The sequence below is a fragment of the Pistacia vera genome, unplaced genomic scaffold (assembly GCF_008641045.1).
Source record: "Pistacia vera cultivar Batoury unplaced genomic scaffold, PisVer_v2 Contig461, whole genome shotgun sequence".
In the NCBI taxonomy this organism is placed as follows: Eukaryota; Viridiplantae; Streptophyta; class Magnoliopsida; order Sapindales; family Anacardiaceae; genus Pistacia; species Pistacia vera.
In genome coordinates this window covers 417255-444703 of record NW_022196292.1, presented here as the reverse complement: position 1 = coordinate 444703, position 27449 = coordinate 417255, and the positions used below count along the sequence as shown (strand labels likewise).

At 34.2% G+C, this 27449-nt stretch overlaps 5 protein-coding genes across 7 annotated transcripts; 2 read left to right on the top strand and 3 right to left on the bottom strand.

The window, feature by feature from the left end:
* Positions 1-323: 323 nt before the first annotated feature.
* Positions 324-1262, top strand: LOC116145402 (transcription termination factor MTEF1, chloroplastic). Its single transcript, XM_031430867.1, has one exon. The coding sequence runs from the start codon at positions 336-338 to the stop codon at positions 1179-1181; it is 846 nt and encodes a 281-aa protein (XP_031286727.1). The 5' UTR covers positions 324-335; the 3' UTR covers positions 1182-1262.
* A 677-nt stretch (positions 1263-1939) lies between these two features.
* Positions 1940-12412, bottom strand: LOC116145390 (phospholipase A-2-activating protein). 3 transcript variants are annotated; one of them, XM_031430856.1, is made up of 24 exons: positions 12278-12412; positions 11362-11693; positions 10926-11029; positions 9985-10053; positions 9433-9493; positions 8839-8978; positions 8396-8585; positions 7973-8034; positions 7448-7536; positions 7171-7243; positions 7016-7075; positions 5992-6138; positions 5854-5892; positions 5675-5712; positions 4849-4935; positions 4533-4698; positions 4233-4310; positions 3956-4092; positions 3578-3654; positions 3375-3444; positions 3093-3158; positions 2831-2917; positions 2405-2493; positions 1940-2297 (listed from the first exon to the last, which is right to left on the bottom strand). In XM_031430856.1, exons 1-23 carry the CDS (start codon positions 12335-12337, stop codon positions 2446-2448), a joined length of 2280 nt encoding a protein of 759 aa, XP_031286716.1. In that variant the 5' UTR covers positions 12338-12412; the 3' UTR covers positions 1940-2297; positions 2405-2445. The 3 variants fall into 3 exon arrangements, with proteins under 3 accessions (XP_031286716.1, XP_031286718.1, XP_031286717.1); XM_031430858.1 differs by having other exon boundaries at positions 4533-4689; positions 12278-12337; XM_031430857.1 differs by lacking the exons at positions 1940-2297; positions 2405-2493 and having other exon boundaries at positions 2768-2917; positions 12278-12337.
* A 2932-nt stretch (positions 12413-15344) lies between these two features.
* LOC116145408 (uncharacterized mitochondrial protein AtMg00810-like) lies at positions 15345-16695 on the top strand. The gene is made up of 3 exons (XM_031430871.1): positions 15345-15643; positions 15779-15918; positions 16556-16695. Exons 1-3 carry the CDS (start codon positions 15345-15347, stop codon positions 16693-16695), a joined length of 579 nt encoding a protein of 192 aa, XP_031286731.1.
* Positions 16696-21560: 4865 nt separating this feature from the next.
* On the bottom strand, positions 21561-22244 carry LOC116145336 (pathogenesis-related protein PR-1 type-like). The gene is given in 1 exon segment (XM_031430783.1): positions 21561-22244. A coding segment is annotated over 1 exon segment (492 nt). The 5' UTR covers positions 22182-22244; the 3' UTR covers positions 21561-21689.
* Positions 22245-23806: 1562 nt separating this feature from the next.
* LOC116145468 (basic form of pathogenesis-related protein 1-like) lies at positions 23807-24305 on the bottom strand. The gene has a single exon (XM_031430923.1). The coding sequence runs from the start codon at positions 24293-24295 to the stop codon at positions 23807-23809; it is 489 nt and encodes a 162-aa protein (XP_031286783.1). The 5' UTR covers positions 24296-24305.
* Positions 24306-27449: the final 3144 nt, after the last annotated feature.

Genomic DNA, 27449 nt, shown 5'->3' with positions numbered 1-27449 from the left:
TCACAATTTGAGGGTGTTTCATGAATACCTTAAACTTAGAACATGCGTAATAATTTATGATACTAAAGAAGACTTTAATTGATCAAATTATAGACGACATGTCGTCCAAAACATAGAAGACGTGTTGTCTTGTCTGCTGAATTCTAACTCTTTGGACGAGAAGTCGTTGAATAGTCGTAGCTCTGTGGATATTCCAAGTCCTCAAGGTTTTCCGTAATTATTTTAGATCCAAAGGTTAAAGAAACTAACAAATGCGTCCTATTGGTGAACTTCTTACAATCCTATTTATCTTCCAAAGACTATCTAAATAACGACCACACAAAACCACTTCAGCAATGCTTTTCTCTCTTCATCTTCCTACAGTCTCCTGCTCTTACTCCAATACCTCAAATCTGAACTCTTTCTCTTCATCTTCCTCGTATCAAAACCCTTCTCTGTACCTGAAATTCAGAACCTCGCACCGCGAAAATCTCCGGTACCTCAAAGCCATAGGCGTGATTGATCCCAACACAAAGCCTCACAAGCTTCCTTCTCCAGATGTTGTCACACACCTCTTTTCAATCATACACTTCCTCAAATCCAAAGGCATTCTCGATACCGACTTGTCGCGTATAGCATACTTATGCCCTCAGCTTTTCACCATCAACTTCGACCCTTCTGAGATCGAACCTGTTTTCGAATTCTTGATCTCAAACTTACAAGCTACGGTTCCAGAAAGGCGCGGATTGATAGTGAACTGCCCTTACATTCTTCTTTCAGACGTGGAATATTGTCTACAGCCAACTCTCAACTATCTAAGGCAAGTTGGGGTGAAGAAACTGAATGTGGCCAGTAAACTGAATGCACATCTTTTGAACACAAGAGTGGAGAAGTTACGGAAGACGTTGAAGTTCTTGAAAAGCACAGGGATGAGTCATGGAGAGGCGGCGGAATTTTGCAGGAGAATGCCGGCCATTTTTGGGTATGATATTGAGGATAACTTGAGGGTTAAGTTTGAGTTTTTGGTGGAGGAGATGGGGAGGAGTTTGGAGGAGTTGAAGGAGTTTCCTCAGTATTTTGCCTTTAGTTTGGGGGAAAGAATTGCTCCAAGACATTGGCATTTGAAGCAGAGAAATGTTCATATTAAGTTGAATAGAATGTTGCTGTGGAGTGATAACAGGTTCTATGCCAAATGGAAGTAAAATTTTGTTTCTTTTCTACGCTCTACATATAATGAAAACTTTGGATAGGTTATTTAGAATACCATTCTACGCTATTTAATATTTTTGGAAAATATGATAGGATTTTAATAAGTTTTTTTTTTTTTAATATTTTTTAATAACATTTTCTAAAAATATTTAGATTATTTTAATTTTATAAGTTTGTTAATTTAACTAAACACTTCAATAATAATAATTTATAAATTAATAAAAACACCCTCACTCACTCACATATTACCAACAATCCACCGCCACCACTAGAAGGTGACCAAAATCTATCAGAATTGCACACGACCAACTAAATCTAGCTGGTCATGTGCTGATCTGACATTTTTCGACTGGATCCACTGTGGATCTGGCTGTGAAAAGCCAGATCTACAGTCACAAATATGGCCGTCGTTTGATCGTCAATAATAGCCAAGATATGGTCGTCGTCGAACGACCATATCTGACTAGATCTAGCCATCAACGGCCACACCTTTGACCATAGATCTAACATCTAGAAAATGTTAGATCAACGCACGACCGATCAAATCCAACCTGTCATGCACCATTACAACAAATTTCGACCACATTTTGATAATGATAGCTGACTACCAACAATATGTGAGTGGATGTGAGTGTTTTTATCAATTTATAAATTTTTATTACCGGGAGTGTTTAATTAAATTAACAAACCTACGAAGTTAAAAATAATCTACATATTTTGAGTTTAATAGAATATGATTAGATTTTGAGAATATTAAAACAAATGCATTTTTTTAGTATTTAGGATAAGATAGTAATAGTGTGCCAACCCGATCCTAAGATCCATTTTCAATTTCTTTAAATCTAAATCAAAGTTGGTAAAAAATTGAATCCTATAAAACGAGGCGATAAATGAATCTGGGTCTAAAATCTAAATAAAAAAGGTCCTAATCGCGGTGTTACAGTCGTATACCAGGCACGCTATTCCTCTATTCATTAATCCTTCATGCAACGCATTGTGTCCTTTGTATATCCTGCTGAAATAAAGACACTAGTATCTGATCAAACTCAGCCACCACGTACCGATCTCCATCTCAACAATCTGTGCTGGACTCGGATCAGTTTCCGATCCTGCAAAACGGGAAAAACAGAAAGGCGGTGTTAAATATAAAGTCTATAGTTTCGATTAGGCTCCAAGGTAAGTATGTTTTGTTCAAGCATGCATTTTAATGAGTTACCTGAGGCTGAGAAAAAGAATTGTCCACCATGACTAACTGAATCAACTCTGTTTTGTTATTAGTTCAATGTCAGCTCCAACTTCAGCGATCTTCGATTCTTTAGAAGCCTTTGCGACTTTGGCAATATTTCCAANTGCTGAAATAAAGACACTAGTATCTGATCAAACTCAGCCACCACTTACCGGTCTCCATCTCAACAATCTGTGCTGGACTCGGATCAGTTTCCGATCCTGCAAAACGGGAAAAAAAGAAAGGCGGTGTTACATATAAAGTCTGTAGTTTCGATTAGGCTCCAAGGTAAGTATGTTTTGTTCAGGCATGCATTTTAATGAGTTACCTGAGGCTGAGAAAAAGAATTGTCCACCATGACTAACAGATTCAACTCTGTTTGGTTAATAGTTCAATGTCAGCTCCAACTTCAGCGATCTTCGATTCTTTAGAAGCCTTTGCGACTTTGGCAATATTTCCAACATCGAAGTCCAGTGCTATTCTTTTCACGAGACCTTCGAGCATCTATTTTAGGAATTACAGGAAAAACATTACTAATCAATATAATACGCAGTTCTCCATAGATATAATCAAGAGGAACCCAATCCAAATACATTTTATAAACAACTTAATATAGTTTATTTTTTAAAGTGGCCATCACTGTTGAGCTCATATATAAATATAAGTTACAGGAACATACTAGCGATCCAATGGCAACTAAAGCCCGGAATTTCGAATCAACTTCTATGTTCTCCTCTTCAGCAATCTGAGGGTAAAAAAGGTGAGGAGCAAAGTTAATGAAATCCAATCTCTGAAACCCTACTGTTGAAAATGTATAGTTTCAACTTAAAATGGGAAGTGAAATTGCATCTCCATGCTCTTGATCAAAAAATTTGGGAAGAAGGATTAAATCAGAAAATAAAGTTGAAAAAACATGCATTCGGAAATATAAAGGGAAATATAATAAGAGAATAAGACTTGCCACAAGAGCTGCTGAAAGAACATGAGATTGACCTTCTTGATCTTTCTTTTCAATTAACAGCACTGCATAACTGTGAGGTATAGAAACAACAGTGTAGACCATGGTAAGCTAATAACACGTGAAAAACCAATGGGATCAATTAATGAAATTATAAGAACGAAAATATTCAGAAAAGATGGGTATATCTCAAAGAGAATGCTTACTTGAGTATCAAAGTGGAATAAGACAACTGCAAATTCTTATTGGGAGATGAAGAGCAGCTTGAAAATGCATCAAGAATCTGCATGATTAAAAAACAAAAACAAAAACTAAATAGAGATCAGTTGTATCAGAACAAGTTAAACTGAAACCCAAAATCTGAATGGAAGACCTGCTCAGAATGAAAAGACGTACAGTCCCTACAGTGAAAATTATTTATGATATAAGTATTTTGAAGACATTTTTTTTTTTTTTTTTTTGGCTGAGTTATATAATTTCTCTAGTCTCTCAAGACCTCTACAAGTCAAACTCAGAAGCAATCATTACCACCTTTGTAGATATAATATAAACTCCAAACATACTAATAGAAAAGGGATGCATACCTCACTGCGATGCTTTTGTAGCCAGTTGTAGTAGGACGAATTCCTGAACAGATTAGTCACAGCACGGATGCTGGTTAAAAGATTTGCAGGAAGTGCAGGAGTTGCGGCGACTTTGTTAATCATTTCAATTAGCACATCTGGTTAGAGATAAATAGTTTTAAGAGTAAATATACTAGCACATATATTACATAACTAAAATGTTTCATAAAATTACAAACAAAATCAATTTTCAGAGTAAAGGCAAACGAATTATGAGGTAAATCACTAGGTTCAATACCATTTGGATTTTCAACACACTTGAGAAGTACCCTTGCCCCATCAGGATGCAGGACAGTCACTCTTAGAATATCAATAACTGCACAGGTAGAAGGCACAAATTTAACAGAGGGACCAAAATTAATGCCTAAAAAACAAAACAGATCAGACTGTATTGACAGGCAACAAGCTTAGAAAAGTCACTTTATACTCCAAAAAATATGAAGCTGGAACAGACTGACTGCATCATGAAGTCAGTAACACAGTAAAAAACTCATCTGAAGAAGCACCGACTAATAACTTTAAATTTTAATACACTGACCTGGAAATATCATTTCCACTGGCCATGTTTTTAGCAACTTCAGCAACAAAGAAATGTCAACATCAGCAAAACTACTAGAATGGTAGTGTGATGTGTCCTTCAAAATTTTAACAATAGCCACTAGTCGGGACATCTCGAGCTCTGTCAGGGACAAGTTCTTTTTTTCCTTCAAAAGATTGTCAATCAGATCATTTTACAGGAAAATAAAAAGAAAAAGAAAAGAGAACAACAATGACAAAAACAGAAAACTCATGAAAAAAGATACAAAATGGAAAAGTAAACTTGAAAGAAAATTTCAAATATACAAAGAACCTACCACATCAGTTAATAAAGTATTGTTGAACTCGGTAATCTTTTTAAGGATCCCATCAAACTGAGCAGCATCAAAAACAAGCATTCCTTTCTGGAGAACCAAAGATTAAATATGAATAGAAGAAGAGAGAATAGACAAACCTGGATACCCAAATAAGTTGATAGATATGGACATAAAATATATCAACACAAGTGATTCCAATAAAATCCAATCCTCAAATCGAATGAGCAAATAACTGAGATTTGCATCTGGATAACAAATGCTAAAATGGATCTGTGACTAACAGAACTTCTGTTAGATACAGGGGTGAGAACCTTTAACCTCATCAACAAAACTCATCTAAACCTAGATTTCAACTATGTTGATCTGGCTAAAGAACACACACAACTTTCAATACAGCATACATGCAGATACACTGACACATACACATAGAAAACATGTTGTATTTCAGGATTTAACGACAAAACAGTAAGAAAAGTGTATGCAATCATCTCATAGTGCAATTAGATTCACACATAATGAGCTTGTTATATACAAAGAATAATAGCTATAGAGAAAACCTATGGTTTATCACAAGGGGGGCTTGCACCTTCCAATTGTATGAGGAATCATATTTAGTAAGTCAAATGTTTCTGGGTTGAAGATTTATTGATTATACATATAAAGGATACATGGACATAGTAATAATCCCTCAAATGCTTTTTAATACAAGCTTTGCTAACCATAAGATATAAGGAAACCTGTCACGAAAATTCATACCAAAACATGCATCCCAGACCTTTGACTGACAAATCACAGATCTTGTTGATAAAAAGCTGTGGGAAAATACCTTTGGGATATGCTTGAAGGTAGGTTTTGCTGGCATAGCTGTAACATATAAAATATCATGAACTATATTAGAGCTCATAAAGGAGAGTAATGTTAGAGATATGAAGAAAACTAATAATAGCATCCAATGCATAATGAAAAAAAGTAGAATTTTCTTTTTCCATATACATACATACATACCAGACATACTAGAAGGTTGTCCAGGTACATAAGCACTTGCTGGAATGACAAACAAATCCATATTAACCAACTGAAAATGCAGCAAATGACTATAACCTCCAAAGTTCATTCAAGGAACCAAATCCCCAATTTACTTACAGCCAGTGTAAGGATCACGAAATGATGGATTGATATTGAAGTCCTTTTGGCCAGTATTTTGCAGTATAAACTCTACAATTTGCTGTCGGTAGGAAAGAGGGAGGTTCTCCTTGAGAAGCCACTTATCAGCAGTATCATAAGGATTATCTGGAAATTCAATAATTATTTATTTGATTAACAAAGACATACATAATTCATTTCAGTAAGCAATATATTAAATCACAACACTCCAATATAGAGTATTTTGTAAGGGATGGGCAAAGGGTGCTTGAAGATCCAGAACCATACTTAAAACAGAAAATATTAAAAGGAAAGTAGGATGATAACATAAAGTGCTATGTAGAGATTGTTTACTTAATGCAAGCCAAAAACTAGAATAACATCACCAAAGTCAGAACCCTAAACAAATAAACAAACATAACCACATACAAGAGGAGAGATGTCATGGAGTGGAAATATAGAGCACAATTAGATTTGAACAAGAACGAAAATCAGGCCAGCAGAATGAAAAATAGAAACTCAACACCAGATGTGCCAAATCTCTGAGGAAACTCAGCAACCATGGTCAGAGGAAAATCAAAATCTGAATTTTCACTAGTAATGAAGCAAGCTACCATCATATTATATAACATCTGAAATATAAATCAAACACTAAATCCTGAAATAATTAAAAAAAGCAATGTTATAGCGCGAATCCAAGACTACTTCTAGCATAAATAAAAATTTGTCATACAAAATCCTAATTGTCCCATGTCTCAAATTCTAAACAAAAGTACTTTGTATCAATAGCAATTGCAAAGGAAAACTTTGTTTCAAACCAATTTCCAGTAGATCAGTTTTCTGAAAAGCAGCATAATAATATGGACCGGAAAGACTGACAAGCTTAGGACAAGAAGAGAAATAGGTTCTTGGGGTAACAACAAAAGATCCATGCCCACTAACTTTGGGGTGAGGAGAGATGAATGAATATGTAATGGCTATCAAATAAATAAATGGAATATAAGACTAAGAACAACAAACATACCTGAGCGGTTGTAAGGCAACTTACGGATAGGCTCCCCATCTCCAATATCAACATCAAAAACTGTAACAAAAAGAACATGATTTACAATTAAAAATATATAAAAAACAAAAATTAAAATTAAAACAAGAAGCTTCCAAGAAAAGTAAAATAATAACCGTAATCATATTGAGTTCCATCATGAATAGGCCGGTTCATGCCTTCATCTGGTCCATCAACAACCTCGCCAATCTAAAAGTTGAAGTAATAACCAATTATAAACATCACTACCAAGAAAGCAATAGCAATATGCAGCATTTAAAAAGGAAAAGAAACTCAATATGTAAAAGTACAAATAATGAGAGAGAAAAAAGAATTGAACAGTGAAAGAAGTCACATAAAGAATAATATGATGATGAAAATAGATAAAACAGACTAGATGAAAATGGAGATTACTTTATCCCATTTCTGTTCTCTTCTATTCCACGAGTATGCTACACCATTGTCCCCTTCTCTGACAATTTTCGTCTGGCCATTACTGGTTCCTGATAAAAACATATACTGAACAATGCATAACAACATCTTGCAACAATTTTAACAAGATAATATTCTCAAACTTCGCTAACTGAACTTCGCAGACATTGATTAATCAGAATATATACATCTAAAGATACCGTTCTCTACTACTCACGATAATTGTCATGTCTTGTTTTCTAGATTTACCATCACACCAGAAAACTTTAGCTTGCATTGAAAAATCATATTGATACTATTACAACATATGCAAGTATATTTACATTTTCTTTTATTGGAAAAAGAAGAAAGGTTTCTAACTGAAAGAAAGAGAAAGATCTTTCCAATTTAATAATCCAATATGAGATGGATATCCATCAAGCAACTGAAGCATCATTTAAGACCAAAATAATCAATTGAATAATGTTAACACTGAGTTAAATGATTTAGAGCCACTTAAAAGCAGACCTGGAATCTGCAACGCTTCAAGCCCGGGTAATTCTTCCAATTTCAATCCACCAACCCTCTTCCTAATACAAACAGAAAGGCAAAATACGTGTATCAGGCAAAGCAGCTGGAAACCAGTTTCCAATTCTTAAGTTGATCCAACTGGCAATCACTTGCCAATAGTCACAAAAGCTCAACAATAGATTAGATGAAAGAGAGATATATCTGCATTCAAATATATGTAGATAATTTACTGTAAGACAAAAAGGTAGTGATCCTCCAAATGAAAACACTTTACATTGTTAAAAAAAAAAGTGTCCGAACAGACAATATCAAATACGTTATAGATTATTACTTAAGGATGATCACAAGTAGTTAATCATCAATCTTCAAATTGAATGATGCCCGTATTAAGGTATTATGGCCACTGATAGATGATAATACCTGCTGCGCTTGTATTGAGAAATTTCTGAAGCATAAGCCTCAAGTTCTAGTGAATCTGCAACCTTATCAGGATGTACTGTCCAAACTCGTGTAACTCCATCAGAACATGCTGTCACAAAATCCCCATTTTCCAAAAATTTGGCATCCCAAACACAACCAGGGTGCTCTATGCTCTGAATACAGATTCCATCTGCAACAAGACATGATTCTCCGTGTAAAAAATAACAATTTTCATACATCTAAGCAAGATTTTATGGCAAGAAAAGTTTGGCCTTCGAGGATATAGAAAAAATGATGCCAATTACCAATGTTGAACAACCTGGTGCCTATTAACAATGTTTAATATATAAAATGCTTAAGTAGATCACAATTATGGCACAAAGGAGAACCATAACAGCACAAGAGCATATTACAAGAGAAGCAAGAATATCAAAAGCAATCACCTTTCCAGATCTTTGCAAAACGATCTTCGCTACCACTGACAATTAGTCCAGATGCATGATAATCAACTGAATAGACAATGGCAGTATGGCCAACCATCTCCATTAGTACTTGGCCAGTTAGTGTCCACAATCTGATGGAACTGATGCAAAGGAAACACTGTATTATAATAATATCACTGATATGCAAGACATTAAACAGCTAGTTAAGAAAAATTCAAGTGCAAATTAAAGAAAACTGCTAAGGAAAGCGTCTACTGCCAAATAAATCAACATTTCAAATTATTCAAATTCACAAGAGAACAGCATTTATACCCTCAATTTTCTTCAAGCATCATGCTCTCACTCAAAAACCATGAAGATTTAAATTTTAAATCTGCTTACACTCTTCTTAGATAAGTGTATTATATTGGAAATCATGCACATGATTTGCATTTTTTTTTTCCGTCCTTTTCTCTTAATTTGTCCGCACTAATTCTCTACATTACCTATGCCACCACCAAGACAATCTATGAAGTAAAGAACATTAAAATGAATACTCCAGCAAGAACCATCAATTCTGGGAAATAACAAAATTAAAATAAAAACACTTCTCACCAATCATGTGAAGCAGAAAGAATTCCAACACCAGGCATCACTGCCAAACCTCGAACTGTATCTGCACAAATTAATGAAATGTTTGAGACCCTCTTTTTCCTTTTTTGGTTAATAATGCACCTAAGATAGATAAAACAGTGACCTCATTCTCTAGTGTCAAGATGGTCCTCAAGCTCATAGAATATATGTGTGCATAAGTAAACATATAAGATAATATTAGCCATCTTGCAACAAGACATATTGAATTGATCTTTGATAGGCACATCATAGTAGTGGCAATATATGAAACAGATGCAGTGCTAGCATATTGTTGCACTAATTTGTAACAACATAATGTTTCCATTTGCAAACCACTAGAATATTGTGAACCATATGGCTACAGAAGAAGCTTCTCCCACTCCTGACTTGTGGTAAGAGCAATTACTACCATTCAGTCAATATGAAAAAGAAGCACACTAGCTTTCTAGACAGTTCAAAGATAGAAACAAATAAACATGAACATGTAATAAAAGCTGAATTATCAGGATGTGGTAAATGAGATGGAGGAAAAACCTGTATGCCCAGTAAAAGTGTGTACACATGTCTTTCCTTTCCAAAGTTTCAGTGTTGTGTCACTTGAACCTGAAATGTCGTAGAACATGAAGTCAACACCCAATATGCACTTACAAAATCGTTTAGCTCAAATACTAGATTGCAATTAATCAGAACTTCCATATCAAATTCAGGGGATGCAATTAAGCAGGTTCAATCATATTTGCAGTTTCTAGAAGACCACAGGTGTAGATTCACATCAATTGATCAAGCCTTTAAATTAATGTAAACTGACTTAGTCATATGAGAGTCTATATGATAACGACTGAAGCAATAATTTTGCTCCCTCCCTTGAGTTCCTGAGTTCAAATCTTAGGATCACCTACCACAATAATATTGTTGTTTACCTGGTCCTTTGGGCTTGTAGAGTGTTTAATAGACCTCAGGGATTAGTTGAGGTGCGTGTAAATTGGCCCAGACACCCCGGTTACCGAAAAAAAAAAAAAAAAAAATTATATTGAGAACTTTTGCGTTAAAAAATATTTTAAGTAGAGTTTTAAAAATTTTTTATTTTTATTTTATCATAATAGGAACATTTTGTATCTTGACTGATCTTTTATTATTCTCTAAGTTTTGAAAAACCTAATAAAGGGTTTCTAAGTGGTCAGAGTAAAAGAGGTGAATAAATAAAACTCAAAATAAGGGGAAGAACTCTGCTTTAGGGCTCTCTCTCCTCTCTTTCTGTTCTTACTTCACTTTCTAATGAGTTTCTGGTCGCATCCTACTTCTATTATCCTTTCTGTATATCTATCTCTTCATCTTTATCTCTGAACACTAAAGATAATCTTTCTAATAGATTAACTAAAACAGATTCCTGAGACAATGTGTACAATATAAGAAAAAGAAATTCACATATTGGATAATATCTACTCAAACTTTAATAGCAAAATAATCATCAAGACCTGAAACAAGCTCGCCAGAAGGCATCTTTACAACTGCTTGGATTGGTGCATTATGTGCCTCCCAGAACTCAACAAGTTGGCCATTCCTCCACCGCCTTAAAGTACTGCAGCAGAAAATCCCAGCAACAAAAGAGATCGTATTGTATTAAAACAGCAGTTTAACAATTCAGCATTATCACACACATTTATTATGCACAGTAAGGCAAGTGCGCATTCCACTAAATTTGGGCAAAGAGAACACATAACACAACATTTTCTGTTAATGAACTTCATCCAGCAGAACACTGCTAAAGCTTCCCAAATTTTGTGATATCAGAATCAATATAAGACAGATAGGGAAAAAAAAAGAGTTTATTAAGACTACTAGAAACGACCCCAAAGAGAGAAAAGGAAAATTGTATGACACAAATACAAATCGTCAGAAATGTAAGCTTACCAATCTACAGAGGATGACACAATATCCTCATCATCCAATGCGATACCAGTGACTTGCAACTGATGACCCTTCAACGTCCGCACTTTCTCTCCAGTTCTCAGGTCCCAAACCAAGACCATTGTGTCCATCCCACCTGACACAAGCCCACCTTCCGGATATTCCTCATTTGGTGAAATCCAAGCCAATGGACCAACAAAACTTGTATGCCCCAACAGTAATTTAGAAGAAAGATACATTCGTTTGTCCGAGGCATCTAAAGACCAGAACCTGATAGTTTTATCTCTTGATGAAGTTGCTATACCCACATTGTCACACACACAGATCCTTCGAACCTAATTCATGATACCCAAATTCAATCAATTAATAAAATATACAAATCTCAAGCTATTATCTGAGTGTTTGTACAAACACATCCTGATCGACAAGAAATTCAACTAATGCGATTCCCAATTTTTCATACATACCACAAACCTGATATTCACGCAATCAAATAACTCCGGTTTTAAAGTTTCAAAAACAATGCGGGTATTATTCATAAAGCTCATAATTTTTTACAACAATTTGAATTTAAAAGAACCGCTAATTTGGCAACATTTCGTGTTATTTTTTAGACATATCCAATAAAATAAAGTATATAATTCAAAAAATATCCAATAGGGCGTCTGTTGATGCATCTGAAAATTTATCAATCACCTTGAAAACTTCAATTGGAGCAATTGAAGTCAAAATCCAGAGTCAACTTGATTGATTAAACATTCACATACATGCAAGTGAGTGTTTGATGATTGAGTTGAAATTAAAGTATTCAGATAACTGAGAATTGGTTGACTAATTGCATCGTTATATTTAGATTGTGAATATAAAAATAAAAAAAATAAATAAATAAAGAAGTAAAAGTAGTTAATGAAGATCTTACGTCGTCTTCGTGGCCTCGCAGTTCGCAGCTCAATTGGTATTCCTTGAAATCGATATCCATTACTGAGCTTACAGAGCGAGAGAGATTGAGAAAACACGGGGGGCTTTTAGAGAGACTTAAAATTTAGAATGGCATCGCTTCTTTTCCAAGTTTTTATTTTTTTATTTGTCACTTACAAAAATATCCTAATAATATGTTAAGTCATCTGCATTTTGATAAAGGGTATTTTAGTCATCATGCTAACATTTCAATAAAGTTTGAATGTATGAGAAATGGCTAATGCTATGTGCACTAACCAAAAACCATACAACCCAAGTACTAACTAATGTGATAGACCTCTCTTATTGCTATGTTAGTTCCCCCCAAAAACAAAAAAAGAAAAAAATTTTTCAAAATTTCAACTATTAGTACTTGGATTAATACAAATTGGTTAGTGCACATAGCATTACTCGAAATGAATAATGCTATGTGCACTAACCAAAAACCATACAACCCAAGTCCTAACTGATGTGGTAGACCTCTCTTATTGCCACGTTAGTTCCCCCTAAAAATAAAAAATAAAAATAAATAAAAATTTCAAAATTTCAACTGTTAGTACTTGGATTAGTACAAATTGGTTAGTGCACATAGCATTACTCAAGATAAATATTAGAGTAATACTACACCCACAACCTCTTCTCACAAATTTTCCCTCATAGCAGTTCACAATTGATCAATTGTAATTTATTAGGTGGAACCCAGATATAACTTATTACGAGCTGTTACGTTGAGGTTATGAGAGAAAGTTTATGAAAAGAGGTTGTGAGTGTAATATTATTGGAAATATTAAGGATTGATTGTATCAGCTTGAATTGTCACAGTCTGTCAGCCCACTGGTTCATCAGTCATCAAGTTCAGTTTCATACCTCCTTACTGCTTGTCAGTTTTCAGAAATTTCTCATGCTCCTATCACAGCTATTGGTATAAGTGTTCCACTGATGATGTTCAATCTACTACTATTCTGAATAAGTTTGTAAATTCAAATTTGTGTATGTTATGGCATGCAAGGTTAGGATATCCCAATGTTAGAACCCTTCATGTCATTTTGGACAAACTGAATGTAAAGCACTCTGTGAGCAGAAATAAAAGTTTCTTTTGTGAGGCATGTCAGTTTGGTAAGTTACAACAATGCCAATTCCTTATTTCTCACTCTAGAGCCAAGGATCCTTTAGAGTTAGTTTATTCCGATCTTTGGGGACCAGTTCCAATCAACTCTAGGGAAGGATTCAAGTATTATATCATATTTGTTGATGATTTTGGCCGGTTTACTTGGATTTATCCTTTGAAACTCAAATCTGAAGCTTATGGAGCATTTGTGCAATTTCATTGCTTTGTGGAAAAACAATTAGGTTATAAACTAAAGAGCCTACAAACTGACTGGGGAGGTGAATATAGATCATTTAGTGGTTATTTACAGCAGAATGGTATTTTATTTAGGCATCCATGTCCACATTTACACCAACAAAATGGGAGAGTGGAGAGGAAACATAGGACTATTACAGAATTTGGGTTATCCCTTCTAGCTCATGCTGGTATGCCAATAAATTATTGGTGGGCAGCTTTTAGCACAGCCACATACCTGATAAACAGATTATCGACCTCAGTTCTTGAATCTGCCTTACCATATTCTGTTTTGTTTAAGCAGCAGCCCAACTACACTGAATTGAAGGTTTTTGGCTGCAGTTGTTATCCTTACTTAAGGCTATATCACAGACACAAACTCTCTTATCACACTAAGAAGTGTGCTTTTCTTGGATACAACCTTGCCCGTAAAGGATATTTGTGTTTGGCCTCTACTGGTAGATTGTATATTGCCAAGCAAGTCAAGTTTAATGAGGCAGATTTTCCCTTCAAAAGTGATTTTGGTTCACTCACATTGCATAGGTGTACCTCTCCAGTTGAACTTAGTTTGAACACCTCTAGTAGCTCATGGATCTTACCTCAAAGTGTTCCTGATTGTACAGAATCTACTTCACCTGCAGTTTCATCTAACTCTGCTCCTACTGAACATTATTTCCAACCTGCTTTAACACCCCAATGTGTTCCTGATCCAGAACCTGTTCAACCTGCTGCTTCATCCAACCTTGCTCCAATATCACCATTACAACTTGATTCAGATCCTGTTCAACTTGCTGCTTCATCCAACTCTACTCCAATATCACCATTACAACCTAATTCAGATCCTGTTCAACTTGCTGCGTCATCCAACCTTGCTCCCATATCATCAGTACAACCGGATCAGTCTAATACATTAGTTATAAATACAGATTCAACCTTCTTTGAATCAGACTTCACACATCTTGGCATTAAACTAGAAGTAGTTCTTCCATTGCCCTCTACCTCATCTCTAAACACACATCCCATGATCACCAGGTCAAAGTCAGCCACTTATCCTAATCCTGGTTCCATTGCCTATCAAGCTGAAGTTACTCATACTCCTATTCTTCCAGAACTTAAAACAGTTACTGAAGCATTATTAAGTCCTGAATGGAAACATGCCATGGACTCTAAATATCAAGCTTTGATGATCAATAACACATGGGAGATTGTTCCGTATGAAGAGGAAATGAATGTTGTAGGATGCAAATGTGTGTTTAGAACAAAATTAAACTCTGATGGGACACTTCAGAAGTATAAGGCCAGGTTGGTGGCTAAAGGCTTCCAACAAACACCTGGTCTAAATTATTTCGACACATTTTCTCCTGTTGTTAAAGCAGCCACAATAAGAGTAATGCTATCCTATGCAGTGCACCAAAATTAGGAAATCTAGCAGTTGGATGTTAATAATGCATTCCTGAATGGGGAACTAACTGAAACAGTCTTTATGCTTCCTCCTGAAGGATATTCTGGCACTGTAACAGCCAAGGGTCATCCTGAGCAGGTTTGCAAACTTCATAAAGCCTTGTATGGCCTAAAACAAGCTCTTAGAGCTTGGTTTGATAAGCTCAAATCTGCATTGATCAGTTGGGGTTTTGAAAATTTTGTTTTAGATGTGAGTTTGTTTTTTTACAAAAATGATTCCAAGTTAATGTATTTGTTAGTGTATGTAGATGATATCCTTGTAACAGGGAATGATTCTAAGATCATATCAAGTTTGGTTACTGACTTGAATAGCAAATTTGCTCTAAAAACTCTTGGGACAGTGCAGTACTTCCTGGGGTTTGAGGTAAAGAGAAATGATTCGGGTTTATTGCTGCCCCAGACCAAATATGCACATGATCTTCTTTTAAAGGTAGGAATGGCAGACTCAAAGCCTTGTTCCACCCCCATGGCTACTGGTCTTCGACTTGGAAAGAGGGATAGTAAGGTGTTTGATCAACCTATACTGTATAGAAGTGTCATTAGTGGACTCCAATATCTGACACTATCTCGACCAGACTTGGCTTTTGCTATAAACAAGCCCAACCAATTTTTGTAGCAGCCCACTGAAGCTCATTGGACAACATGTAAACGAATCCTCAGATATGTTAAGGGAACATTGCAACATGGTATTCTCTTTACCAAGAAACAACCCTTTACTTTAGAAGCATTTTTAGATGCTGATTGGGCTGGAGATGAAACTGATAGGAGATCCACCAGTGGGTACAATGTCTTTCTTGGAGGTAACTTGGTCCAATGGTCATCTAGAAAACAAAAGATAGTGTTCTTATCTTCTACAGAATCTGAATACAGATCTCTTAGTCAAACAGCAACTGAACTTGTCTAGATTCAGAACTTATTCAAGGAACTTGGCATTCATATAAACAACACTCCCATCATATGGTGTGATAACATGAGTGCTGGGGCATTATCCTCAAATCCTGTTTTTCATGCCCGAACAAAGCACATCGAAATTGATGTACATTTTGTTAGGGAATTAGTTACAAAAAAGTTGTTAAATGTGCAGTATGTTTCATCTGAATATCAGATAGCTGATATCCTAACTAAAGTCCTCTCTTGTTCATGGTTTATTATGCTAAGAGAGAAGCTAACTATCACATTTGAGCTTGTAACCAGTGTTCACAGTAGCCAGGAGATATAGTTTGTGATGCAGTAGGAGTTTGTAGAAGTATCAGTTAGAGCAGGTTTCTGTAACAGGAGATATGGTTGGGATTTTGCATTAGGATTTTGCAGAAATATTTGTTTGTGATGCAGTAGGAGTTTGTAGTAGAAGATATGGTTTGAAGTTTCTGTAGCAGGAGATATGGTTGGGATTTTGCAGTAGGATTTTTGCAGAAATATTTGTTTGTGATGTAGTAGGAGTTTGCAGTAGAAGATATGGTTTTGAAGTTTCTGCAGCAGGAAATATGGTCTGTGATGCAGTGGGATTGTGTAGTAGGATTTTGCAGAAATATTTGTTTGTGAAGAAATCAGAGTTTGCAGTAGGAGATATGGTTTGAAGTTTCTGCAATAAGAGATATGTAGTCCTCACGTTCAAAAGACCTCAAATGAGAAACTTTGACTTAAGGAATGATATTGATTAGGAAATAGCAATAAAGACAGTTCAGGGGCTTTGGCTTACGGGAAGATATTGATCAATAGAGATTAACTGAGTCAGTTCAGGGGCTTTGGTTTACAGGAAGGTATTGGCAATAAGTATAAGAAACAAGGTTGTTTCTGCAAAGATTAGAAGTTGAGTAGGGTTGTTTTTGTAAAGAAACAAAAGTTGTCACCACCACACGGTGTCTTTTATGAACAATTGTAACAAACTATATAAAGTCATCAGTTACTAATTCTTCAATAACAGAACTCTAGAAACAGATTGAACTGATTTTTCTCTCTTCTCGCTCAATTCATTCACTTTGTTTAATTCTCTTTTCAATTCCGCTATTAATCTTTCAGATTATAATTATTGCTACCATATATTCAATCTATATATATCACCATTTTGTAAACAAAACATTTAATTATTATTAATAAAACAAAAGCTAGTAAAAACATACTAATTCATTCATTCTTAATTGTCTACATATAAGAAACTTATTGGTTCATCTGAATGAACCCTGTTATTAGCTACCTTCAGATTAATATTGCTAATACATACATAATTGAAATTAAAGTCTAGCTTAGTGTAATTGGCTAGCTAGTGAGGTTTCTCCCCAACGTAGTTGCCTGGGGGATTATAGCTACTGTTGAAATTAAGGCCCAAGTCTTTTGGGTTCTTTCTATTAGGACCCATATATTTCTATAACTAAATACTAACCCATGTAATAAACCCATGTATTAGCCCAAAAAGTTAGGCCTTATATCTATAATTAGTCTTGTGAAAAAATCTCATTTATTAGGGTTAAACAAAAGGTTGGGAGTTGGTGTGTGGAAACCTCCCTTGAGCACTATTGAAGGAGGTGACCTCTTGCCATTTTGTACAAGCCAAATTTGGGAAGCAATTGTAATTCTCTCTTCAGTCACTTGCTTCTTTTCCAACAAAGTCATATAAGAGCTATAAAAATCTTGAAGATGGCAAGTGGGATGGTTCCTTTCCAAGTTCTAGTGCTCAACCAAAGCAATTATGATAAGTGGATCATCAAGATGAAGGCACTACCCAAGGTCGTAAGACACATCAGAGAATGTGGAGAAAGGTTACAAGGAGCCAGAAGACAAGATGAGGCTGCCTTATCCTAAGCACAAAGGGATACTCTAAAGGATTCAAGAAAGAGAGACAAGAAAACTATCCTTGCAACCTATCAAGCCCTTGATGATGATGGGGTTGAAAAGATTTCAAATGCAACTATGGCCAATCTTTAAAATGAGAGTTCAAATCTCTCCATATGAAATAATTAAAGGCTATCTCTAGTTATTTTTCAAGAGTTCAAGCAGTTGCTAACCAGCTTAAGAGAAATGGAGAAACGTTGAGTAATATTCGCACAATAGAGAAATTCTCCGCTCTTTAGACTCAAAATTTGAGCACATAGTTGTCACCATATGAGATCTTTGGAAAAAGTTCAAGGTAAGGGAGTGAAATCCTGATACACATTCTTGAGCAAGGACTTTTGATAACCATGCTTTGTTGGAGTTCTTAGTGAAGGATTCTTAAAGAACTAAGCCCCTGTTTGTTACACTATTCTTGATCATTATTTTGTTATCCTATTTGGATTAAAAAAAATAGGATATGTTTGTTTACTTATTGGGCCAATCCAAACTAAAAATTAATCTAACTTAAATAACATTTTTTGTCTAAAAATGAAAAGAGGGTGGGACTTGGTTTTCTGATTATCCAACTTTATTCAACTGAAAACATTTTTCTATCTCTCCTTCTCATTTTTCTCTCCTTCCAATTTGAAAATTAATCCACCCAAGATCACCATCGCCTACCAACAACCATCGCCGATTGACATGGTTGGAACGGTGCACAACCAGTCGGATCTAACCGGTAGTGTGCCGATCTAGCCGAAATTTTTTTGGTCGAGATTTGGTTGTTAACGACGGCCACAACTATCTAGCCATAGATCTGGCTAAAACGGCCGTATCGACGCTTAATCAGCCATATCCAACCGGTCATACGCCGTTCCAGTGATTGCCAGCTGTCATCCAATGGTGGTGGTCAACTGTCGAATGTGCTCTTGGGTGGCTAAGGTGCTTTAGTTAATCTTTAAAATTTTATTATGGAGGTGTTTAACTAAATTAACAAATGTAAGGGGTTAAAAAAGTATAAATCTCTAACCCCAAGAGGTTGGCATAATGGTCAATGAGGTTTGCTTACTTTCTTAAGATTTTAGGTTTAAACTTTGGGACTACCTATCATAATAACATTGTGCTTTACTTGGTCTTTGAACTTGTAGGGTATTTAATAGACGTTAAAGTACTGGTAATAATTTTATTAGGTTTGTTTATGGGCAATAATAATTCTATTGGGTTTACCTATGGCCCAAAAAAATTGACCCACATGTGAAACTGGGTTCATATGCCGAAAACAAATAAACTTTATTCATGATTAAATAAAATTCCGTGCCTTGAGCAAGTCATCGCTTTTCCAAATTCACCCAAGCATTACATGCAGCAATTTGTTTAGCCTCTGGCTAGTTTAATCAAAACCCACATCTCATTACATCAATTTAATCAGGAGGCACATAAGAAATTTTTGACAATGTTGTTGAACAATTGAAGGTTCTCAATTTGGGGCACATGGGACCTTATTAGGGTTCATACTCCTTCAGTTCAGTAGCCCGAACAAGCAGCTAATTGATCAAAGCTTATATAAAAAAAAAATAATCTAAATATTTTTAGAAAATATACCAAACAATTATTTTGTCTTGAAAACATTTTCAAAAAAATATACCAAACAACTATTCAGCATTTTATCCAACTCTAATATAGTTTTCAGATATTTTATCAAATACAATTCATATTCAAATCCAATTTAATTTGATTCAACTCAACTCAACTTAAAACACTTTTTCAGAATAACATTGTTCAAAAAGTATAACTAACAAGTCCTAAGACACTAATATATCATATTGAACTATCATCAAAATACGGTAGAGTTCGATAATAGTTCAATATGATATATTTACATCAATCTTTGAGTTTGTATATTTCATTTGTGCATATATACCTTCAATTATCAAACCAAATCCTTTTTTAGTACTGTCTCCTTCGCTAATATGGAACATACTGAAAACATTTATTTTGGATTCCATTTGAATGAATACTATTTATATATGATCTAATACTAGTAAATTTTATTCTGTTGGATTGGTGAAGTTGTTGGGTTCCTGCCGTCGTCAATTATATGACACTAAGGAAAAATAAATACAATTAAAAGATCCTTTAGCCATCGCATGTTTCAGAACAAGTACAATGAAATTTAGAAATTCATTAATTAAGTTCCTAATTGTTTTGGACTTTGGAGATTAACAAAAGCTCAGGGCTGCGTTTTGAAACTTTGATTATGGAAAGCGTTGAAAATTATATATTGCCAGAAAAGCACGAGTCTACATTCTCTGAACTTTCATTACCGATGAAACTAACCTCCATTAATAAATAAATTATACATTGTATTATACTATTTTATAAGTATTGTATTAATTAATACAATATACATAACATTAAATAATACCGAGTAGATATATTAGATTGTGCTACACATAAAAATGATACAAACTCCATAATTTTTTTTTTATTTCCTTAGAAAAATAAAAGTATTTAATTCTCATTTATATATTTGAAATTATAAAAGAAATGCAAGTAAAAAGTAGATAGTACTTGTACGCTATTGACCATCAAAGTTTGATAAATCGGTGTTTGACAACATCACTAAAAGGATGAATGTAAGTTGATTATTTGGACTTGTGATAATAGTGGACTTTTTAAAAATCAATTTATTAAAAATTAATTAAGAATAATTCTATAACTAAAAAATAGATTATTTTTCGTAGAATAATGATATACCGAATACATCATACCATCCAATCCAATAAAGACATATATAGAACAATACAATATAGTATTGAGGTGCGTACAAATTGGTTCGGACACCCCCGTCATAAAAATAAAATAAAATAAATAAATAAATCTTCATTACATTATATAATGTAGTGAGATCATTAGAATTCTCTTAGGGAAACACGTCTACGAGTTCGGATTTACAACTTATTAATCATCTATTTATAAAATTAGATAAATCTTAGTCATTTATATTTTATACAAGTCTTTCTTAGTCAAGGAAGACATGTAGCTCGCAGTTTAAACTATCCAAAATTTTCATCTTATTGAATCATATTTCTTTCCTTTTTCCTTTCACGTAACGTCTCATATACACGCATTTGATGATCCATGTTACACCTTTTCCAAAAACTGTAATTGCCTTAATCCAATTGAGAACATCGCTCAAGAGCTCTTCACCAGATTCATAATATTTATGAACTTCTGTAACATCTTGTCCAATACCATCAAATTTAATCTTTATTGGATTTCCAGCAATTGGAATTAAGAAGAAGAATAATGATTTTGGTGACTGGGTTCTTCTAGCAACTGATTCAGTTTTCTCTAGGTTTTATTTTGGTGAAGCAAGGCCTGTTTTCGTTGTTGGTTTTGCTGATCTTCTTTTGTATAGACCTTCTAGAGGCTAATTTTTTGGTACATAAGGATTGAATATCCTTGTTCCCCTTTGTTGCTTTTGTGTAGTTTGGTTCCTTGGACTTGTCCGAGGAGCTTGGCTTTTAAAGGGAATCCCCTTCTTTAGGTTGTATTCTTTCATTCATTTATAAATTACCGATGATCCAAAAAAAAAAAAAAAAAAAAAAGAAAGAAAGATGAATTACGATTGTTAATTTAACAAAAGATGTATAATAGTTCATTCATGAATTAAACATTCATTTGCTAGTACAATAGGCTTTATTTATTGAAAATGTTCAATCATCTCTTATTCGGTGACAAATGAGATAGCACTAATTAATTAGTAAGGTTTCTGCCCATTGTAATTGCCTGGGGGAGCATAGTTGCAACCGATGAAAGTTCCGCCATTGTTGCACCTCACCTTGGCGCACCCAATGCGAACCGAGTCGCGCCAAACTACCTGAGTGTAGTGGCCGCAAACCTTGCCTGCAGCACAAGTATTAGAGTTGTAGTCATAATCGGCCTTCTCATCGACCCACATTTTCACAGCATTCGTTCCCGAAAGGTCAGCGCTGCTCCATGCAAGGTTCTCACCGTATTTCCCACCACCACCAGAGTGGACGAGAGCACAATCACCGATACGTTGATTAGCATAGTTTTGTGCAAAGGCAGCTACTGTGTTGTCCCAAGTCACAGGCCCAACACCAACAGATGCACGAGCTGAATTGTGGGCATTGACGTAGTCCTATTGGGAGTTTTGTGCATGGGAGGGGAAGACGAGGGCTAACCCCATGAGACACAAAAGAGAGAGTGCAATTTTGATTGAAACCATTTTGTTTTGCAAGAATTTTGTAATGCAAAGAAAAATTGTTGAGTGATTGATGAAAAAAATGAGAGGATTAGAGGGGTATTTATAGGGGAGAAGGCGTGGAAAATTGTTGAATCCATTTGCTTGATCAAGTGAAATAGGTAAAAAGGAAAAAAATATTAATAATGTCACCTTCAATGAAAGTTTAACGTTTGATAAAATCAACTTCAACGTTTTACTTCCAAGAGGAGCAAATTGATAAACATTGGATTGGATTTTTATAAATGACGTGAAACAGTGTTATGCTTATTTTTCCAAAATAAAATAAATTATATATTATAAAACATTTTATGTTCAAAATATATATGGTCTCTACTAACTTGCTTCTCTTGTTTTATGATTCAGTTTTCACACAATACACCGTTACAATAATCCCATATAGATATATTCTGGTTTATGAAAATTGGATTTTTTTTATTACGGAATTATTGAAAATTTTAAGACCTTAAGGTTATTATAGAGAATGAAATCTAATTAATATTTATTTTAATTTATTAATGTTATCTTGGGATAAATTCATAATCAGAAGATGGCAATAATAAGTCTTATTTTCTACATGTGAGGGGAGGACTTTTCTTCATAATGAAAATAAGACAAAGATACCAAATAATTTTGTAAATTAACCCTAAAATTCTTTATTTATGACTATAATCATGGTCCACATGAGTAACTTTCTTAAGCTGACTAATCATTACCTCCAAAAATTCATTATCATGGACTCGTCAATTGCGTTTTGATGAGGCAATTAAAGAAAGGAATAGCAGACGTCTTCAGCCAACCTTAGACTTTTCCTGTTTTTGATTGGGTCCCAAGCGATGGCTCATTAATTAGCGGACAAAATTTTAGGAATATGGAACATAAATTATGGGGACAGATTGAGCATAAATGTAGGAATATTTTATTAAAAAGGCTTAAGTCAAGAGCATAGATGGACTTGCTGTACATAATTGACTCATAAAAGTTCATATAGAAGAAAACATGTCTATGCAGAATAAGTTACTGATTTTTCTTTGTTGATTTCAATTAGATAAACATTATTTACCATGTATTTATCACGAAAGCTGGTCCAATTTACAATGACATTAGACATCAGTTTTGATTAAGTCAATGTGCCTTAAAAAAGTTAGGAATTTATCCATTGCAATAAAAAATATTGGCTGTAGATATAGTTGGCTTAAAATTTTTACTTCAACCGAGAACATGGAGAGAAAAAGACAAAAAATTAAACAAAAATTAAAAATTTTCTCTTGCTAGTCAAAGGAAAATGAAGAAAGTGGGAATATAAAAAATTTATACAAACGGGATTCTTTCATTTTGATCTATAGTTCCTACCATTGCAACAGGTTGAGGAATAAGCGATGGAGCTAGTCATGGAGTGAAAGAATTAGCATATCATCTTTTTCTTTTTTCCCATATTGATTACTGAATTACACTCTCCTGCACCTTTCCTCGTTCTCACAAAAACAAATATTCTTCTAATTTAACTTATTTTATTTCATAAACATAAAATTCTGCTTCATACAAGATGTAGCCACTTCTAAAACTTCTAATCAATATCGATTAAAACATACATTTTATTATGCTATGCCTCAATAAGGACGATCACCTTCAATATTCCCTGGAGGATAATAACTGCAAATTACAAACCACCATCCATTCTGGCACTTCACCCTCCCACAGCCAAGTTGAGTCGATTTTCGCCAAACAACCTGAGTATAATGCAAACACTCGTCACCAACACAAGAATTTGATGCATAATCATAGTTAGGCTTCTCGCTAACCCACATCTTCACTGCGTCCATTCCATTCAAATTACCATAACCTTCCGCCAAGTTCTCTCCGTAAGGCCCCATGGAATGATCCAAGTCGCAGTCTCCCCTTCTTTGATTGGCGTAATTTTGAGCGTAGGCGGCCACCGAGTAGTTCCAAGTAATCCGACCAACCCCCACATGAGCACGAATCGCATTGTGTGCATTGACGTAGTCTTGGTGGGAGTTTTGTGCTTGAAAAATGTGAGCTAGGGTTAGAGAAATGAAGTAGATAACGATTAAGAAATTATTGAACCTCATATTTTTCATTTTTCCCCTATGGAATGTTAGATTTCAACGTGAAAGAGTCAAGAAGAAGCTTATTATATATATGCAGGCAAACTCATTATATTGCTCAAATGAAGCCTTTGATTGTGCTGTGTTGCCCTAATGACAAGTAAGTAAATGAATTTATTATTATCCAAAAGAGGCTTTTAATCAAATAATGAATGTTGCATCAAAACAAATTAGGATTCACATGCATGCCTAACATGATTATATATTAATTGCTTATGAGCCTGTGATTAAGTTGCCGCAATCTCTACCCTAATAAGCCAAAAGAATGTGATTCACTTTAGAATTTGTAGTATCTGCATGTGTATGGATTAGAACCTGAATTTGGATATTCTAGGATCCGAGCTTTAATTAATTGAAACTTTGAAAGGTTTTATAATTAAGTCAAATTTATTTTTTAAATTATATATTTATATATAAGAGAAAAAAATTAATCTAAAGAACCTACTTTTATGAGTTCTCTTATGTATTTTTATGATGTGAAAACCAATCTTGTCGAGTGAGAGATTAGTCGGGTAAGATATCACTATTACTGATGATTTATTTACTAATTTCTTTGTAGATATACCGATCAATGTCTTGTAAACTAAAAGAAATCCAATTCATGTTCTAGCCAGATACTCATTAATGAGTATTCACTATTTAAGAAAGATTTTATTTTGAGATTTAGTTGTAGATATGAACAGTCAAATTATTAGTCACATCTAATTATGACTATTTGACCATCATTGGGTGAACTAATGATAAAAGAGCAAATGAAGATTTAATATATAGTCTCTCAAGTTTGAGTCTCATAAAAGAGCAAAAGGAGGATCTAACATGTTTTCTTAAGTTCGAGTCTTCTTAATATTAAAAGAGCAAGCCCTGAGTTCAAGTTCCTGCGATTGCTAATAAGGGTGGTCACTAGAGCTCATATCCAGCTAGTAATTCTAATATTTTAGAGAATTAGTTGAGGTGCACGTAAACTGACCTGACACCTCGGATCATAAAAGAAAAATGACTACTTAATATTAAATTTTTTTATATCACTCTTACTTTTATCCACTGACAACTTGATTAATTAGTATATGGTCTATTGCAACTTTGAATGTGACCCACCCTTGTGAATACATAATACATAATTTTTTTCATATTTTACACTCCACATTTCACGGGTCTAAAACAGAAAATTTTAACTTTGCTTTTCAATGTTGATGACTTTTGAGGCCATATATTTTTTTTACGTACTTTAAGCGAAAATGACTTTGCTAGTGAAAATGGGTATGTGTGGTTAAAAAAAAAAAGGTCAAAAATTTGAATTGATGGCGTACAAGTATAATCATGCTTACTTTGTAAATGCATAATTTTTTGAGGTCCAACCACTGTTATGAACTCTGCACAATATTTCCTATATTGTGGACTATTGATTGATTGAACAAAATTTTTATTATACTTTATGAATTAGCATTGCCCTACTAAGTAAAATTTCAAAAAATCCTCTATTTTTACTTAATCCAGGCCTAAAGCCTAGGCAGGCCCGGGCTTGGATTTAGAAAAATTCAGGCCTGGCCGGGCCCAAGGTTTTTACATTATTAGCATATATCTTTTCATTAATTGAATCCAATTTTAAACAGAGTACGTCGTTGAAATTAAAAAAGAGTTATTTAAGCAAAAAGATTTGATTTTAAAATATCAATATTACTAATCCTATTTTCATAAAATTTAATTAATAAAAACAATTATTCTTTTATTAAAATACTCACAGCTCGAAAGAAAATTATGCAGACGTCGACTGGGATAATCTTGGATTCGGTTTAACTACAACTGATTACATGTATATAATGAAATGCTCAATGAAAGAAAACTTTTCACGAGGACATCTTACCAACTATGGCAATATAGAAATCAGCCCTTCTGCTGGAGTCCTAAATTATGGACAGGTAGACACCAGTTTAATTTGAGAGCAGTCATAATGATAATGTGTTGGACTTAGCATTAATTGAGAGACAAATTGCTTCTTTAATGGTGGTGTCTTTAGGGTTTGTTTAAAGGTCTAAAGGCCTATAGAAAACCAGATGGTAGAATTCAGCTCTTTCGGCCAGAACATAATGCTGTGCGGATGCAAGCCGGCGCAAGGAGCTTGAGGATGCCGTCACCATCAGTTGATCAATTTGTCGAAGCTGTAAAGCAAGTTGTCCTGGCCAACAACCATGAACTAATAATTGTTCTAATATTGTAAAACGGAAAATTGATATGATACTATAAAACTGGTAATTGATACTGAACTGATCATAAATGTTAACTGATACATTAATATATATAATCAACACATATCAAGTGATTAAACAGTCAAACATACACCCCTCTTAATAAAGAACTTTTGTTATGAATGTGCTTCCTCGATCCTATAACATTGTAATCTCTGTTATGACCTTTATTTCTTGCAAAATTTGGAAACAATGGTACCCATCAAAACTAAATTCTGAAAATAGTTACAAGAATCGGATGACTAATAGTTGAACAATATAATTTACATAAACATTTCAAATGTTTTCTTTTAAAATACAACTCATTAATTGTACATAAAATTGCANAACCAAAAGAATGTGATTCACTTTAGAATTTGTAGTATCTGTATGTGTATGGATTAGAACCTGAATTTGGATCTTCTAGGATCTGAGCTTTAATTAATTGAAAATTTGAAAGGTTTTGTAATTAAGTCAAATTTATTTTTTTAATTATATATTTATGTATAAGAGAAAAAAAATTAATATAAAGAACCTACTTTTATGAGTTCTCTTATGTATTTTTATGATGTAAAAACCAATCTTGTCGAGTGAAAGATTAGTTAGGTAAGATTTTTTTGTAGATATACCGATCAATGTCTTGTAAACTAAAAGAAATCCAATTCATGTTCTAGCCAGATACTCATTAATGAGTATTCACTATTTAAGAAAGATTTGATTTTGAGATTTGATTTTGAGATTTATTTGTAGATATGAATAATAAAATTATTAGTAACATCTAATTATGAGGTGACCTAATGATAAAAGAGCAAAGAAATATTTAATATATAGTCTCTCAAGTTCGAGTCTCATAAAAGAGCAAAAAGAGAATCTAACATGCTTTCTTAAATTCGAGTCTTCTTAAT

Excerpts from the sequence above, each read along its gene's own strand:
- LOC116145402 (XM_031430867.1), top strand. The coding sequence starts at position 336 with ATGCTTTTCTCTCTTCATCTTCCTACAGTCTCCTGCTCTTACTCCAAT.
- LOC116145390 (XM_031430856.1), bottom strand. The coding sequence starts at position 12,337 with ATGGATATCGATTTCAAGGAATACCAATTGAGCTGCGAACTGCGAGGC. Across the intron at positions 9,494-9,984 it reads CACTTTTACTGGGCATACAG|ATACAGTTCGAGGTTTGGCA; the intron begins GTTTTTCCTCCA and ends TAATTTGTGCAG. Across the intron at positions 5,893-5,991 it reads TCGTGATCCTTACACTGGCT|CAAGTGCTTATGTACCTGGA; the intron begins GTAAGTAAATTG and ends TTGTCATTCCAG.
- LOC116145408 (XM_031430871.1), top strand. The coding sequence starts at position 15,345 with ATGTATTTGTTAGTGTATGTAGATGATATCCTTGTAACAGGGAATGAT. Across the intron at positions 15,644-15,778 it reads GTGTTTGATCAACCTATACT|ATATGTTAAGGGAACATTGC; the intron begins GTATAGAAGTGT and ends ACGAATCCTCAG. Across the intron at positions 15,919-16,555 it reads GTACAATGTCTTTCTTGGAG|GAGTTTGCAGTAGAAGATAT; the intron begins GTAACTTGGTCC and ends GTGATGTAGTAG.
- LOC116145468 (XM_031430923.1), bottom strand. The coding sequence starts at position 24,295 with ATGAAAAATATGAGGTTCAATAATTTCTTAATCGTTATCTACTTCATT.